The 17,706-nt window shown below is 43.6% G+C and overlaps 1 protein-coding gene across 2 annotated transcripts; it reads right to left on the bottom strand.

Moving 5' to 3' along the window:
- Positions 1–1,273: 1,273 nt before the first annotated feature.
- srebf1 (sterol regulatory element binding transcription factor 1) lies at positions 1,274–16,894 on the bottom strand. Of its 2 annotated transcripts, XM_080511126.1 has the most exons (20): positions 16,772–16,894; positions 16,519–16,670; positions 13,685–14,251; positions 12,034–12,209; positions 11,433–11,570; positions 11,092–11,310; positions 10,869–10,983; positions 10,486–10,643; positions 9,606–9,810; positions 9,333–9,517; positions 8,904–9,165; positions 8,130–8,296; positions 7,821–7,989; positions 7,117–7,225; positions 6,863–6,972; positions 5,806–5,938; positions 5,462–5,627; positions 4,390–4,605; positions 3,683–3,794; positions 1,274–2,984 (listed from the first exon to the last, which is right to left on the bottom strand). In XM_080511126.1, exons 2-20 carry the CDS (start codon positions 16,622–16,624, stop codon positions 2,764–2,766), a joined length of 3,534 nt encoding a protein of 1,177 aa, XP_080367252.1. In that variant the 5' UTR covers positions 16,625–16,670; positions 16,772–16,894; the 3' UTR covers positions 1,274–2,763. The 2 variants fall into 2 exon arrangements, with proteins under 2 accessions (XP_080367252.1, XP_080367253.1); XM_080511127.1 differs by having other exon boundaries at positions 16,519–16,858.
- Positions 16,895–17,706: the final 812 nt, after the last annotated feature.

Here is a 17,706-nt window from a genome sequence, read left to right as displayed (position 1 = left end):
GTCTGTCTGTGTATCTAAAATGTAGCCTGTTTTCACTCTGCCATGCTATATTACAATGGCCCGCACAGGGCGACAGTTAAAGTACTGGTCATATCAAAAAGGAGACATATTTAAGTATTAGAGCATTAAAAAAAAGTGCAAAAATGCCACACCAAACTTTCTCTTTTATGAAGCTCATTATTTAATGGTGTATATAAGTATTTGATGCTGTTTAAATGTAAGATGTGATGTACTAATATAATTGTGTATAGTATTTCCTAGAGATGTTTATTTTCTATAAAATGGAATATGTTATTGCTTATAAAATGTTATTAAAAGAATCCATTGATGAAAAGATAATCTTTTTTGGGAATGTCACTTGTTTAAAGTGGGAGCATGCCGTTTTATTGATTTCCATGTCTATTCGTTTGGAACTGATGACACAGCATCACTTTGTTTGAAATGTTTTTTGTAACGCCAATGTTAAATATACCAGCACCTTTCAATGCTGCTACGACCGACGCCTGCTCTTTTGTCTTTCCTGTGCATGCACTGACAATCACACACTGGAGACATAATTTGCTTTTTTTTAATATATGCAGAGTGGGGTTAAAATGTGCCACTCAAATGGCCACCAATTAAAGTAGCCATGATGAAAGTTGGAAAAACTAAATGGGATAATGCCGACTGTAAAAAGAATCATTTCAAAGTGCCAAGTGTGAAATATATTAATATGGTAATCATTTGAATTAGAATAATAAATGCATACCACCATCTAAATTTATGCTAGTTGCTCTACAATAACCAGAACTTTACGTTCGTTTTCCACCCAAAAAAAGTTTGGGAATTTAAAAAGACAAAACAACTCACAATATTGCCCATATATGGATAAGGTTTTATAGCAAGTCAACCCCTAAATTTGACCCCAGTTTACACAGGCAGGGTAAACCTGAACAGGCTGCAGCTTGTTGATCACAGGCCGAACACAAACACAGGCAGCTTAGATATACCATTTGACCTAAAAACATTATTACTATTTGTAAGGAGGAAGCTGAAGTCTGTGCATCCAACTTCCATACCTCTTTATCCAACTCATGATTGCAGCATACTGGAGCCGATCCCAGTGGACTGCGGGCGAATGATCAGGGTACACACCTGGGCAGGAAAAGAGAAAAACCCCACACAGGAATAACAACACACACAAAGACCCCAACAGGAGTCAAAGTGGGGAAATTCAACAAACAAAAAAAAAAAAAAAGTGTCATTTGACCAGGAAGCACCACAGTAAACATAATTCTCTTCTTTACAAAATGCTTTTAATATTTACACAGTAAAAGGATGAAACCGAAAAACGAGGGAGAGCTGAGAAGATGTGAACAGTATTTTTTTTTTCCTCCTCCAGTTGTGTCACAATCAATTTAGTGACACACTACAAACACATACAGGTCCTGGGACAAACAGTCAGTTTGTGATTCCCATTTTTTTTCTTTTTTTTTACAGTTCTATTGAAATGCTTCTTGAACTTTTTTGACTGAAATAGCAAGTTTTGCTGTTGATGTCGAAGCTCCGAAGGTGAAGTGATATGGAGATTCACTCCAGGGTTTCTTTAGAAATAAATAACCAATTGAAAAGGTCTCATGTCGTGTTGATTTAGAGTCCATCCTTTTACAATTCCAGGATCAGATACTGCCGGCTATTTTAATATCAGTGTTGCATTCGTGTGCAACAGTGCTAAAGGTCCACCAAGTTGGACACCTTGATAAAATGATATAAACACTCATCTGATAAGAGATCCAGTAAAGTAACTTGAGATTCTGGGCCTGGTCTGAAACTACCAAACAAAACAAAATTTGAGGGAAGAAAGTAAGCATGTATTACTCCTGCTTGTGTAAAATACTGCTTAATTGAAATTCATACATATTATAAATACATCTTAAAATATGTACACAGCAAAAAAAAAAAAACAACAACAAAATCTCTATGAAAATAACTTCATAAAGACATATTTCTCATCTCATTGAAAACGGCCTTTCAGGCCTAGTGCAGATAGAGTCGCAGGGTTTGGGCAGTAGTTCACCTCGCTACAGATTATTTTGAGTGAAGCATGATTTAAATGAACTTCCAACTGCCTGCAGTAAAGCTTCCCCGCTGTGCAGGATCATTCTGAGTTTGGTGGTTTGTCTCCCACGAAGGGAGATGCCTTGCTCTGATGCGGGTGAGCGCGGCCTTCTAATCCTCCGAGTCCTCCTCGTAGGTGAAGGTGTCACAGAGATGGTAGGGACCACACAGAGAGAACGAGGGGCAAACTTATCTTTCGTGCTTCTCACACTTCAACTTGCACCAATCTCCCAAAAGCACGCTATGGCTCCTCTTTGTGGTCACACTGTGGCACTGCAACTTATTTCCACCCGGGGATTCGGCTCGTGAGGAGTCACATTTGCTTCCTGCACGCTCAAAATAATCCGTAGCAACAAGAGTGCCAACTCTAGAAGTGCTTTCTGATGTGGGGCGGGGAGGAACAAGCCATGACGGGAATCCAGTCTGATATGAATCTTTACAGCTTAACACATCTGTAATAAAGCAGCTGCACGCCAAAATGACACTATGCTTGTGTGTGTGTGTGTGTGTGTGTGTGTGTGTGTGTGTGTGTGTGTGTGTGTGTGTGTGTGTGTGTGTGTGTGAAGAAGCGTGTTCCGTTGGTGTTGTGTGCAGTTTCGTATGGCAAAGATGTTTCTATGTACAAGGTCCATGCACATCTCTTAGCCCCTCCCCCTCCCCTTCGCTCTAGCTGTTGGTGACGGTGGTGCCGCTGCCCAGTTTTATGATCATTTGCTGGCAGTCATGCAGGGTCCTCTTGTCCCCCAGCTTCTCCAGGGTGCGGGCCGCGTCCGCCAGCATGCCCACCCTCTGGCCCGGGGCCGACAGGAAGGAGGGAGGAAGGTAACGGCACGCCAGCATCACCGCCTCCGCCTGCTCCCGCTGGCCGGGCCGCGTCTCGCACTCCTCTGCACACACACACACACACATACGCAAAGCGTTTTGTTACCGTGGTAGAACGGGGGAACTTTGAGATGTCATCAGCGGCCAGCAGCCAATCGGAGCACAGCAGCATCTTGTGTTATGTACTGATGTGAAACAGCAAGTCAATGCTGAAATAGCGTCACAATTCTAGCAGAAGGGCTGGGGAATCTTAGAGAACTGGTGTACACAGTTCAGTTTAATACACATTTTTGAAGATCCTATTAATAACGCCAGCAAAACAGTGTCAGACGAGAATCGGATGGTTAATAAATCTGGAACTATACTACAACTTCAACCAAAACAACCTCCCAACTATTCACTTTTTCCGATTCTCTATTAATCATCAGGTCTGATGGTGAAGTAATAAATATCTAAGACATTATTCTCCCATACAACTAAGATAATGTGTTCATTCAGGCCTAAAATGAGATAAAGTAGAAGGTATTGTCAATAAACAATTGGCTGTTTGTCAATGAAAGGTGTAAAATAATTAGTGACTCGACACATTCGATTGATTACAAGGCCCCCCCCCCAAGATCCCCCCAAAAAATGGGTTTCTCTCTACTAACAAAGCTCAAACTGTAATCAGACTCAAAATATTAACAGAAGCTAAATAAACAAAGCTGCCAACAGACAGACAGACTTGTTCTGAGTAGATCAGTAGCAGGATGCCTGCACACACCTGTCTTAGCTCCGGGCGTTGCTCTGCGTCGCAGCGAGCGATCCAGAAGCTGGTGTGTGCGGGTGGGACTGGCCCCCGCCATCAGCCTGGCGGTAGCTTCATGAAGGAACAACTGGAGAGAAACGGAGGGGAGAGGGAGATTAGAGGAGCGGGGGAGGAAAAGGAGGAACGGCAGTGAGTGATGATGACTCACACATAATGTTCGGCTCTACCTCAGAGAGACTTTGAAGCCTCGCGAACAACACTGCTAAACACTTGCCTCAGGGTGTGTGTGCGTGTGCGTGTGTGCGTGTGTGTGTGTGTGTGTGTGTGCGAATGTTCAGACGCCTTCTAGCTCATTGCCAAAAAGAATTGCACCACGGACTGCCAGCAAATATGTGCACGCCAAGTGTTTGTGTGCTTATAAGCAGTATGCAGCCCTTAATGTGTGAGATTATGTGCAAGAGCTCTGTGAATTCTTGTCATTTGAGGTATTTTGAAGCTGATTTATCAGGATGCCTGCACAGTATTGGCATTTAAAGACATTTCATTATGCGCGTCCCAATAAAATTCACCACCACAGCATCTTAAGTCATTCCATAAGTTTGCGCCCGCTTTTTGCAGTGAATTTTGAATGGGAGGGAAGAGAAAGAAAAAAAAACATACACAAAAATAAATTCTCTCGCATGTTTAAAAAGATTACAAATGTCCCAAACTGTTCTACACACTCTTCGCATTGCAGGTCTGAAGGTGTGTGCCAGCTTGCGAAGGGAGCTGAGGTCTTGCTGGAAGCCCTGGAGCTCCGGCGGGGACGCCTGGAGGACTCCCGCTGCGCCGCTGCTGCCAGCTGACCCCGGCGCCGCAGGAGCGCTCCCTTGCTGCTGGAGACGCCAGACATTGGTCCTCATGACCAGCAGCAGGTCACACGACAGCAACTGGAGTACCTAGGAAGGGAGGAACGAGTTTAGCCTTCCTGTTGGAGAATGAAGAATTTCACCGCCGAGAAAACTGGAATGGACAGTGAAATATGTGACAATAGGCTTTGGATTAAGAGCTTTCAACATTGTGCTTTCAATAGATTTTCATTTGTTAATAGCAACATACATAACTACTGACTTATTCTGAAATATTGAGAGGTTACTATTTGTTGCTGTGATTGCTATCATAAGCAAAATAACTATTTCAGGGGGTAATTGAGCCAAAAAGAAATTTCTTATCCTCTATTTTTACTTTTTTTTTTTTTTGCTTTTTATAAGCAACCTGCTGAAATGTGATAACGAAAAACGTACTTCTTTTTAATGATGAGTCATAGTCACTTGATGCATGTGCAACAATGTCGCCATGGGAAAGTTGCAGAAAAAAAAAACTTCCAAAAGTTTAGACACTTTATTTCACCTCCCGTGTGTGTTCTGCTGTTCGTGGCCCAGCTCTGTGTTGCACTGCAGGTACATTGCACTCCGCTGAGACACACATGCAATGCAACTACAATGCACTGCAGCTCTGGCCGTAGACATTCACACACCGTGAGCAACCTATCCACCAGCATCACCATCTGCTGACTGCCAGAGGGGAGGACACTGCAGTATCACGGAGTAGAGTTGCTATGGGAGGGGGGAATTCACTGTCTGGTAAAGTGTGTGGCCACTTCTACAATTTTACACACGTGTGGGCACATGTGCCACTTTCTACATGTTCATTTAGTGAGGATGCGGTCATCCTCACAAAATGGCCCTCAGAGGAATACAAAGTCCGTCTTATGGGCAGAAATCCATGAGAATTAGCACTTCTCTGTGTGAGTACCTTGTCTAAACTGGAGCTATGGCAGTGTGGTCCCAGGTTGAGGCTGTCTCGGAGCAGGGCGCTGGCCTTGTCACTGTAGCTCAGACTCAGCTGGCAGTTTTCTGGCTTGGACAGCAGAGCCCGCACTGCCCTGAATGTGTTGAGACACACTTTGGGCAGAAGACTCCTGACAGAGCGGGCGAGGTGAAAACAGACAGAGGACACGGGTTAAAGTGCTGGAGGTGTTTGCCTGTGTGTGTGTGCGCGCGTGCATGTGCGCATGCACTGTCTTGGCATTAGCGGACCAACATTATGCAATGCGCCCTTAACCTGGCTGGAGAAGCTCCACGGTGTTTCAAACTCACTCTGCGTTCTGCAGACTGCGTGGGAGGTGCTCAACAGTCGGATACAGTCTCTCCGCGGCAGTGTCATCTCCTTGAAGCCAGTTGATGATCACCACGGCAACCGATGACCACCATTTGGAGTGAGGGTCACAGCCTGGACATTAGAGGAAAAACAATCAAAGGCCAGATAGCCCCTCAAACGACCACCCTAATATTTAATTGGCAAATCTCGTGATTAACATGCATGACAGCGCGCGCGCAGACAGCTGCTGTCTGTAGTTTGACCTCTGAATCAATCTGTTCCTCCCTCATGGCATAGTCACAACATGGGCTGAAAGAAAGCAGCCATTTTGACGACTCCCCGGTGAAGGAAAAACTACTCCATTTAACACCGGGCAACGCAACACGCACATACACACATCAACTTACTTACAACACTGTGAGAGCTTCCCGAGGCTCTGCCAAGAAAAATCTCCTATTAAAACCTCTGTGCTGTCTCCCTTTCCTGCCTCTCCCTCCCACCTCTCAAGGTGATCACCAATTTGACAGTGCAGAAGATAGATGAAGCAATCCAGTGGATGCCTCCCTTACCCCCCCCCTCCCTTCTCCATTTACTCAGATCAGTGATCAGTAAGGACAAAGCAAAATGCTTGGGAGTGGAAGTCAAGTGGAAATAAAGCAACTTGATCTTAATACTGAAAATGAACTTTGGCTCAAAGCTTCTTACATTTCTCACTCATTAAGAAATCAAACAGTCAGAGCAACCACATGGGGGTAAAAAAAAAAAAAACTGGACAACAAACAAAAAAAAATGCACTTCTCCCAGAGTAGAGTTTAAATTTAGACTTGAAAGCACTCAAGCAACAAATGTAGCTTTGATCAAGTCAGCCAGGTAAAACTGAAATTTCCACTTGGAATCCAAATCAGTAGAGCAAAGGACACCGAGCAGAATACTAAATTATCAGAAAAGTTGCCATTTTCATTTCCGTCTGAACATGACGGCCCTCGACTTGCTAAAATGTGAAACAGACAAACCAATTAAGCGCCAACAGAAAGGACAGCTGCCATAGTGACCTACCAGTCACAGTAGCCATGTTGGAGCCAATAGCAAAGGACTGGGAAGTGGCACCAGCTGCATCTGAAGCGCTGATCAACAGCTGGAGGTACTCCAGGGCATCGGCATACTCCCTGATGAGACACACACACACACAAAAACAGTGAGGATTATTTTGTGGCCACATCAACATACATTATCGTGTTTGAAAAACCATAATAATTTTTTTTCATGTAACATTTCAGTTTTGTAGTTAAAAGTGATTCGGCTGCTCTTACCCCTCGCCCTGGCTCGGACATTTTTCCCCACGAGGCTGGGCGACACAGTACAGAGCTTTTTCGAGGAGGTGCTCTCTGAAGGCCTGAGTCACCTGAGCCAGTGGATCCACTGTAAGAGTACAAATAAGCATTCAATGAAACTCTAGATGACATTATATGCGATGTGCATTGTAGAAATACATCTACACATTAACTGTTGGTCTTATTGAACGCTTTCCGTTTGTCCCATTAACATGAACACTGAATGAAGTCATCAGATTGCAGGTTTATTTAGGCTGGGTAAAGATAAAAGGTAAAATTGTTGACAAGACTAATCAAGTTTATGAAAACCAAAAATTTCCTTATTCAGTGTATAGTCACGTGACAATATTTTGTTGAAGAGCAATGTCTCCTACATCGTTCAATTGTGTGTTGACACAACCATTTCTCTCACAATGCCCCACATTGAGTATCATGTCGTGACATTAGGCAACGGAAATATACACAAAGCAGTCCGACGTGCTGTTTACATGGACTCTGATCGGATAATAAATATGCTCATGCGTCCTCTGATCTCATCGTGCTTTCAATTTGATAGGGAAAATCAAATCAGATAGGAATGGTTACATATATTGTGATGCCAATTGGGTCAGAGTTGACTCAAAATACTTAAAGTCCATGTAACTGCACCTAATAAAAGTGGATTTCCTTTGAAAGATACTGACCAGTGTTGCCTGCCTGGCTGTAGATGCTTTCTTTAGGCGTGCTGCGAATTGCCCAATCCCCGTCGACAAAGAATCGGTGACCGAGTGGATGACAAAGCCACTGCATGGCCGGAGGTACGCTCCCGCTGGACGAGAGGCACGCTTGACGGGCGCTGCTCAGGAACACACGCTGTCAGGAGGGAAGAAACAAAGCTGCTCACAATAGATTCTCTTGTGAACACTCACAGAATGGACCACATTTAAGTTCTTTATTCGGAGAGCGGCCAAGCAAATCAGATACTGTGTTATGTGCAAACTAAATAGACCTACAGAAGTGAAATGCAGGATCCTTGGCAGGCTGGCTTTGACGCGCAGAGCTGCAGAGACGTAGACCTCAGCCAGGGAGGCCACAGGCAGACATGAGCCGGCACACTCTGCCAGGTTGACGGCACTTAAAGACATGTGCACTGCTGACAAGTGGCTGCCATTCAGTTTACCTGTAAGTACAGATAGAAGTCCAGAAAATGATGATCGACATCCAAACAGGACATTTCACAGAGACTCACAGTCACACAATTATCACGGAATTGATCCAATACCAATAATGTCACACAGTTGAGTATTATAAAGCATTAAATTAAGCCAGTGCTCAACAATGGTAAAAATTATCTATGGTAATAATTGTACATTAAAACAGAGTGAGCCAACATCAAGGCTGTGCTTGCTTATTGCCGCAATCAGAGAGAATGAAAGAAAAGAAAGAAAGAAAATACAATAAATCAAAAGAGAAGCCAAAAGCAAGTCATGTTTCATTTATCAAGAACAGATCAAATAAGGGATTTCATTTATTTTGTCTTGTGGGAAATCAAACCTCCACCTTTGTGGAAGTTGATTCAAACTCACTGACAGCGGATATTACAAGGTCAATTGTTCACTCTCTTAGTAGCTGATAAGCAAAGATTGTGACTTTGCAACAATATTCCAAAAGTTGTGTTGGCATTTAAGCCATGTTGTTCTTTATTTATTCACTTACTCGTACGACTTTGTGCTATGTCGGTCTGCCAGGCTAAATTAATATAAAAAGTGCATTTTTACAAGGCCAACCTGTCATGTGAAGCTGATGCAGTCGGTGGTAAACCAAGGCAGCATCACGGTTGCTCTTGCAGGCGTCCTCCTGCAGGGGGCGATCCGAGCGCAACCCTCCGGCCTTGGCGGCCAGCCAGCGGCCCACCCAAAGCCGCTGGAGGCAGAATCTTAGTAACGACCAAAGAGCAGCACAAGCCAGGTCCAACTGGGAAGTGGGTAAAGGACGACCGAGAGCCTTCAGACAGGTCCACAGGTTGTGACTCGCCTGGGCAAAATCTCCCTGCGAAGTACAAAAAAAGATGAGAGGGAACTGATGAGGGGATCCTGGATAAGGTGCAGAGGAAGCGGCAGAAACATGCATAAAATGCAATGGAGGTCTTATATATATATATATATAAGGTGTATTACTTTTTAATTAGTGTAGCAAGTACAACCAAGCACACGTACTCTGGCTAGATCCAGGTCAGCCTGTTTGCGGTGCCTCCAGAACAAGACGGATGATCCAGAGTGGGGTCGAGTCACCGGCTCTCCATATACCAACAGTCGAATCAGAACCCCCGAAACCAGGATACCGTTCAGTAGCCACACCAGTATAGTTGGAAGCATCCAGTCCATCCAGCCCCATGAATCCGCTATGACACATGCACACACACGCTGTCATTGAAGTGGAAACAAAAATCCATTTTCGTCAAATCACAAAATCTTATTTCGTTCGTCAACCTGCAATGTCGACTCCCAGGACATTCCTGCCGGCGTGATGGGTGGTGATGGCCGCAGAGCTGCCACCGGACGAGCAGAGCAGAGCAGCCAGAGGGTTGAGGGAGAGGAAGAGGAAGGTGAAGCCGCACAACGCCATGCGGGAACGGTCCAACATGCCGCTGGCACTGCTGCCTGCCGCCGGCTGCTCCGTCACGCCCACAGTTGGCTGGCAAATAGAAGACAATCCATGAAGATAGATTTTTTTTTGGAAGAAAAATAAAAAAAAAAATTCAGGCAACATCCTCAATCTGGCAGAAGAATAGGCAAAGAATGGAATTACATGTTTTTGTTTTCCAGATGCACCCATGATTGTTTTGTATATCAGTACAAAAAGGACTGCTTCCACTAAAAGACAGTGTTTATATTCTCAGTCGTTTCAGAATGACGGCCACATTGTGGGTAAAGGTTCACTTGTACTGGAAATGGTTTTTGGACTCGATCACTCAATTCCAATGCATCTATCATTACTGAAGACAGCTCCCAGAGCTTTTTCGTCTGACTGCTTCATGTTGGCGCGAACACACAAAGAGTATAAGCAACAGGACAAAAAGAAAGCATTTGTAGTCTTTAAAGAGAGACGATGCAAAATGTAGAGGGGATCCATTTAAGTGGAAAAGTAGCACAATAATTAATTGCAGAGGCATAAATTGTTTCTTAACAAACAAGCAGCATAAACTCGTGCATTCAAAAGCTACGTGATCAGGTTCACTAGGCTTTACCATGGACCTGTTCTGATCCCTAAACCCCCGGGGTTTTCTCTTCTGACCTAGATTTACTGGCGTTACGAAATGCAGCAAACAAACCTCCACAATTTAGCAGCCTAAATGTGGAGAGAGCCTACCTTGGTGTCCTCCCCCATCGGACTGTCAGGCTCTGAGTCACTGCCACAATGCGAGAAGGAAGTCGGGGAGCCCACGTCAGAGGCCGGCGGAGTGGGCAGCTCGTTCTTCACCTCAGGTTGTGCATCAACCTCCATGGCAACCAGGTCCTTCAGCGACTCTGAAGTGAGAATGAAGGCCAGCGGAGGCAGTTAGAGGGTCAGTCCATGTTGCAAAATCAAAAGGGCTCTTAACTTTGCAGTCCACTTCCTCGGAGGTAATAGAAGAGCCTCTTCACTATGACAACAGAAGCAATCAAGGCAGCTCATCGCAAAAGAGCAAGTCAATAGATTACCTTCAAGGAAACAACAGAAATTGTTTTGGAAAACAGAAAAGCAGCCCTTACTGTTTTTCTGTGCTGCCATTTTAAGAGCTATGTTCTCCTGTTTGAGCTTCTGGTTTGACTGCTGCAGGTAACGGATGTAGTCGATGGCCTTCTTCAGCACTGCAGACTTGTTGAGCTGAGGACAAATAGAGAATAATATACTTTTGTGGAATCTTAGAGTGAATCTTAACAGTATCAAAAAGAAGCCGTCTTTTAAATCCTGCTATAGCAAACTCAGTCCTACCTTGGCTTCAGTGCCAGCCACCAAGTCTTTAAGCTCCACGATTTTATCATTGATCGAGGAGCGGTAGCGCTTCTCGATGGCGTTGTGGGCCGTGCGCTTCTCGCCCTTGTGTGGTAGGCCCATCGGCTTACCGCTGATGGCGATGCGGTTGATGGGCAGCTTCTCAGTATCCATCATGACCGGTACTGTTGTGAGGATAGTGCCTCCGCCCATGAACGCCTGAGGACGTAAACAAAGCGGTAGTAAAGTGACGGTTGAGCATCATAAACGTTACATCGCCTGAAATGCCAACAAAGAAGTGAAGTGCTTTCTGTGACCTCCGCAGCGAGCGAGATCTCTACCTGCAGTGACGTGCTCTGTATTGGGGTGGTGGTCGCCAGGGAGGTGGAAGAGGCCATCGTCGTGACTATACAGGGGTCATGCTTCAGAGTGGTGAGCAGCAGAGACTCAGCCTTGATGAACTGGGGCTGCAGCAGCACCTGGGAACCAAACAAGCCAGAAAAGACAAATAAAAGATAAACGTGTGTTTAGTTTTAGTACATGTTCGTTCAGGTCCTATTTACACAACAACGTTTCAAGTTGCGTTTCGGGTGTCTGTTTAGATGACTAGTGTTCGGAGCCACTTAAAACGCGACTTTTTAAAAAAATGTTCAAACTCCATCTCTGTGGAAACAACAGATTGGTAGTTTTATGGTGAAGTCACCCGTAACATTGTTGTCTGCCCATATGAATGTCCATGCACTCACTATTGTTATTGTCTACAGCACATTGTTCTCTCTATTGTGGTGGTTTCATGACAAAAAAACAAACAACAGCACCCAATAGTGGCCCTACAGTATATAAAAACATTGCTGTCTAAACGCAAAGCTTTTCTGAAACGAAAAACCGATGCGGTTTCACTTGGAATGTTACGTAAGCGGGGTCTGTGGCTCACAAACTTACAGGTACTTGCTGTACGTGGGAGGCGATGGTTTGAATCGGAGGACTTGCTGTTGTGGTCAGGATAGGAGAGGCGGTGGCCAGCGCTTGGAGCTGGGCCTGAATGGCGACGGGCTGAACAGCTGGGGGGGACGAAGACAAGCTGGTGGCAGGTGTGCTCGCAGCGCTCGGACTTACAGCTGGACAACAGGGATCCCACAGAGACTTCGTCAGTTCAGCATGCATACCAAAGAAGTATCCATCTATTCCTCCATGCAACTGGCAAACAATCAAGGTTGATTATTCAATAACAACAAACATTTCTTTTTTTTTTTAATTCAATCTTTTCGGGCATGTCATATATATGAAACATTTTGTGCTATCCCATTTTTATATACATATATATGTAAATGTAATGGTAAGAATGTTATCTCGAAGACATATATACAGACACATAAAATATTCACACGTATACAATCAAAAAAGTTCATATGTTGGTTGATGCTGAATTATTAAGAATGCTAAAATACCAAATATTCTATATTCACATGAGAGTGCAGATTGTGATCTTGCTATATTGCTAAAGTTTCAGTTTTGCTTAGAACACCCCTTCCCAGAAGAATATTTGACTTTTACACCAAAACATTTCCACTAGACTGTACTGATAAGGTTTATCTAAAGCACTGTTTACGGGTTTGTGGGCAAATGGGTGAACAGTTATCTCTGGAGAAAAAGGTGATAGCATCGTTCAGTGTGTCATTCTGCTCTTCTTATCAGCTTCCACCTCTGATTGCCACTGCTTTCAACTGTCTGTACCGGGGTCTGCGAGTTTAATCAAGAACTAATACAAGTTTTATGATTTGTGTACTTGTAGAGAATATACACAACACAATCTGAACATTTAAATGCAATTTGCAAATGTTGCAGGTATAAATATATATAGTACATCATGAACTGAATATATATTTAACGTATACAAGAAATGGCCTCCAGGTAAACAGTTTTCAAATAGCTTACAGGCTATAATGCTGCTAAGCAGCATCTATTAGATTACTACTTAGGCATGCAGTCAGCTGAGCTTGAATGAGTTCGTATCAGACCTTTAGAAATGTAACACACACAAAGAGCCATCGAAGTGGCCAACAATAGCTGGAGAACGCGAGTCATGGAAGCACAAATCGGCTCGAGTACCTTCATTTTGTAATCCATTCAGAAGTGGGAATTTCTGTCTTTTTTGGGTGTGAAGTTACAGAAACTGGCATTGCTGATAAGTTGTGAATTTTAAACGTATACCGAGTCATCCTCTTATTTTTAAAATCATCACCAACAAATATTGGGTTAAAAAAAAAAAGGGAGGGGGGCTAAAAACTGCCAGGCCATGCAAATATTAGATTAACTTTGTGTTAATTGCTAGCAGAAGGTTAATAGAAGAGCTGATGTTCGACTGGCGTGAGCAACAATAAACTATTATTTTATTTCACCAAAATTCAAAAGACAACATGAAGCTCACATCGTCTTGTAGTGTGTCAAAACTCTGTCAAATTAAAAACACATAACACCTCCAGAGAGCATATATTTAAGAGATGTCCTGATATCTAAAACAAATTCACTCTATGGTTATTAAAAGACACTGTAGCACTAGAAAGCACTGTCATTGATATAAAAGCTTGCTTACCTGTGAAGCTATTTTGGCTGGTATGGTTGGTCCGGGCCGGAGTTTGTGTCTGTGGTTGGGGCTGAGGTGGAGTCTGAGGTGCAGGGGAGGTGAACAGGGGCTGAGGCGAAGTGCTGAACACCTGGCTCGGTCCTGGCGAGCTGTGAGGAGATGCGGGCTGGGCTTGAGCAGGCGGGCTGATGAGGATGGGCTGGGGTTGCTCCACCTGGGGTAGCTTGAGGCCCTGAGCCTGCTGTGGCGACGCTGGCTGTTGCCTTGTGGTGGGAATTGGTACCTTGGCTAAAGGAGACTGCTGGAAAGTGGCAGGCTGGAAGGCCTTGTCTGGGGTAGAAGAGCTGCGTGTGATGGGAGGGCCCAGAAGTGCATCCAGGTGTGGGCTACTGCTTAGAATGGAAGAGGAAGAGGAAGACGAAGACGGAGGTGTGGTAGGGGTGGCCGGCGGGGCAGTTGAGGTGACGGTTTGGGTCAAAGCGGGGATTTCTTGGGTAGGGGGATTCCCTGTATATGAAGAGGATTCAAAGAGTCCTCCAAACTCCATATCCTGGTTGTTGATGAGCTGTAGCATGTCTGAAGAGAAAGAGAAATCAAAACGACCCCTGTTACAACCCCACCAGGAAAATCAAACACTGGATCAACACTGAAAAAAATGATTTATGGCCTATTCAAATCCATAGGTTTCCCACATGTCAAAGCTGGGACTACTGTAGATATCAAACAATCACTTCTACTCACTTCTGCACAATATGAATACATCTTTGTTGAAAAAAGAAACCCCAGTAGCTTCCTGTTCCATTTTTTCATTAATCAAATTATTATGTTCTTATGAGTGTTTTGTTCAACGTTTAAAAAAAAAAGTATGGCAGTTGCGCAACACAACAGTACAGTAATTACAGTAATTCTCACTGCCCTCAATCTCAGGCTGATTTAGGCAACCTAAAGAGCCGAATGTGGGTCATACAATGCCCAGGTGTCTCATGTACATTGTACATCCCACAGAAATATTGGATTAAATTAAACATGCATTTCCATATCAGATATAGGCGGAAACTATAACTATATTATATGATCAGAAATTTAAGAGAATAATAAGCCACAGCAATGCGATTAAATAAAAACTGTAAATGATGTATGTACTATATACATGTACTGCAAATTTACTATATAACAGAATACAACAAACAGAGAAATCAATTTTAGGCATTTTGAAATGCACATAACAAAGCAAAATGCACAAACAATAAAGTTAAATCGCATTTCAAACTATTGCAACTAAACCATGACGTGTATCTAAAATAAAAAAAATATATGAAAGCCATTGGTAATGATATTAAGATAAGCTTCTTATGATGTTTCTGTAGTTATGGGCGAAATCGTAAAGACAAAGTTCCCACAATGGACAGGTTAGCACTATGGGTCACCGAGCATGACCCTTAACCCTCATCAGTCCCTCAGAGAGCTGAAATGTGGCTGCACACCACATCCTAGAAATAGGATGGATCAATGGAGGAAAACTAATTTCCCCAAGAGGATTAATATAGTATGATAAAATGTTTAAATGTATTTCTTTGTAATATGATGTGAATTGCCTCGTGTGTGAATGGTGCTATAGAAATTAATTTGCAGAGCCTTGAGTTGATTTGGCAAATAAAACGTTCGAAATAGATTATATCACATCAACCGATGCGTGAACGTGCTCTTTTAAAGGCAAGTATTTTATAAAAGCAAATAATCTGAGGTATTTAAAGTCCTTGTTGCATCAAATAGGTTACTTTATAGAGCATGTTGTGTCTGCAGTGGAGGCAGCAGCCTGGTTTGGTAAACCAGTGTTGTGCATGAGGTGATCGCTCTGGGCCAATCACAGCGCGTCCAGGAGACTTGCTATGCCGATCAGCCCAAGACGGGGAAAAGAGAGGGAGAGCTGTCTGTAGCTTCACATGAGGTTACCATGGGGCGCCACCACCGAGGGTTACTATCGGTCAAATCCAAGGTGGCCAAAGGAGTGCAAACACACACACACACACACCGCCGCGGGATGTGCACATCAATGAATACTGTTTACACGGTTTCTACAGAAAGCGTCGCTGATGTTGAAATAATTACTTTTGCCTTGTTTTACAGGTGCAGTGACTGATGGGCACGTTGAAAGAAGCAGTGCTCGTGTTGCAAACATGACATTTACGCATAGATCTATCTGGGAAATTAATTTACAACGTAAGATTAGCAATGATCGCTGTGGGAAAATAGGTCACGTGTAAGCAGAGTAACATAATAAAGTAATTAGTATGCAATGTATCGTTTGTTAGTTTTTTTCTTTGGAACGGAGTAATTTGTGAAGTACAGTGGTCAATTGAGGCAGTGTGAACTCAAAGCAGAGGAATGAACTGCAGTAACCCTTGTGTGTGTGTGTGTGTGTGTGTGTGTATGTGTATGGAGCACGCGGGGGAGGGGGCGGGGCGCGCGCGCCTCACATTTAGCACCTGTTAGCTTAGCCACGGCTCTAATAATTACTTAATTATTACGAACAATATCACTCTGGCAATTACTCAAGTTGTGGAAGAATATATGCCAACTACAATGACAAAGACTACTCGTTATTCTAAAACAGCGCCGGTCTTTAAACAGTTAATATTAGCTGATCATGCTAGTGACGGCTGACGAAAGACACATTGGGGATTATAAAAACCTTATAAACTGATGAATGTATATGTTGTTCAGTGTGATAAGTCGAGGTTTGGGTGTGAATGTTAGTTTTAAAGCAGGGAATCATTGTAAAAGTGAGGCGTAGAGTCGTGAGTGTCAGTGTTGTTGGTAGCTGTTGTGGCTTATTGTCTTACCATCAATGTCGCTTAAGAGCGCCGTGTCGATGTCGCTGGGATCATGAAGCGACAATGTTGGATCCAGATTATCCAACGAAGGATCGTCAAAAGACAGGCTATTCATCTTCACTCCTATGTGCGCCTTCTCCGATGTAGACTTGACTGGCTGTCTGATTCGAGGAAGAAAAAAAATAAGAGACCTCTCCAGGTCGCTACATTGGACAAAAGTGCTGGATCCCACAAAGCTCGACTGGAACACACGAACACTGACCTGTAACTTTTTGTAACCGATGTTGTGAACAACTTAGCTATCCACTCCTGCCCCCATGATCGTCAGGGGAAACTTGTCAAGCCCGAACCAAATACTGGAGCTCATTCAGCACTAACATGCTTACGGTGGTAGCCGGAGAAACCCCTCACACACACGCGGTGACTGACAGCTTCACCAGCCAATCGTTACCTCGGAGCTCCATTTCCCATGTCTCTGTTGTTTTGGTTGTTTCGCCAAAGACGTGACAACATGTGTGGCAACAGAGGAATTTGTTAACTGTAACGGTAACATGATAGATTGTAGTTAACCCGGTAACGCACAGTTTGAAGAATAATGTGTATTTAATTCGTATGATCCCGTATTGACGTTGAGACAGCGTGCATATGTTTATCGTGGGCTTGCCCCCATTAGCCAATCGGAAACTAGTGGGCGGGACCAACTGTTAAGCAAGTTTGTTCGACTGGAACGCTTGGCTCCTCCTGTAGAACCAGCGGAATCGTCCAACCAGAAGCCTGGAAACCGAGTGGGGTGATCTGACATCACTTCTGTGAGTGCTGGGATTACGTCATGTGCTTCTCTGCTGAAGAGTGAGCGCTTCAAAACTACAAGCTGCATATTCCGGAAAATACAATTAAAATTGAAACTATCAATTCATTGTGTGGATTCAGGATTTAGATTTCAATCAAGCATTGTAAAATGACATTATATTCAATAAAAAATTTGTTATTTAATTTACAACTATTGGGACTTTAAATAACTTGTTATTTTTTCTTTTGATAAACTGTTAAAATAGATTATATTTTATCTGTAAACAAAAGGTAAGCAGCACAATGGCTTGACAAAAAAAAATAGGTCAATGACCGAGAGTAGAACTGCATAGTAGGAGAGTGGAGTAACTGAAAAACCAGTAATGGGGAATTCTTGTTCAGGTGCAT

Source organism: Blennius ocellaris, assembly GCF_963422515.1.
Source record: "Blennius ocellaris genome assembly, chromosome: 16".
Taxonomy (NCBI): Eukaryota; Metazoa; Chordata; class Actinopteri; order Blenniiformes; family Blenniidae; genus Blennius; species Blennius ocellaris.
This window is presented reverse-complemented; position numbering and strand designations above follow the sequence as displayed.

Bases quoted from the DNA above. Each gene is read 5' to 3' on its own strand.
- srebf1 (XM_080511126.1), bottom strand. From the start codon at position 16,624: ATGAATAGCCTGTCTTTTGACGATCCTTCGTTGGATAATCTGGATCCA. The intron at 9,811-10,485 runs GTAGGCTCTCTC...TCTATTTGCCAG, and splicing joins CGATGGGGGAGGACACCAAG to CCAACTGTGGGCGTGACGGA. The intron at 2,985-3,682 runs GTGTGTGCAGGC...GTGTGTGTGCAG, and splicing joins AACGCCCGGAGCTAAGACAG to AGGAGTGCGAGACGCGGCCC.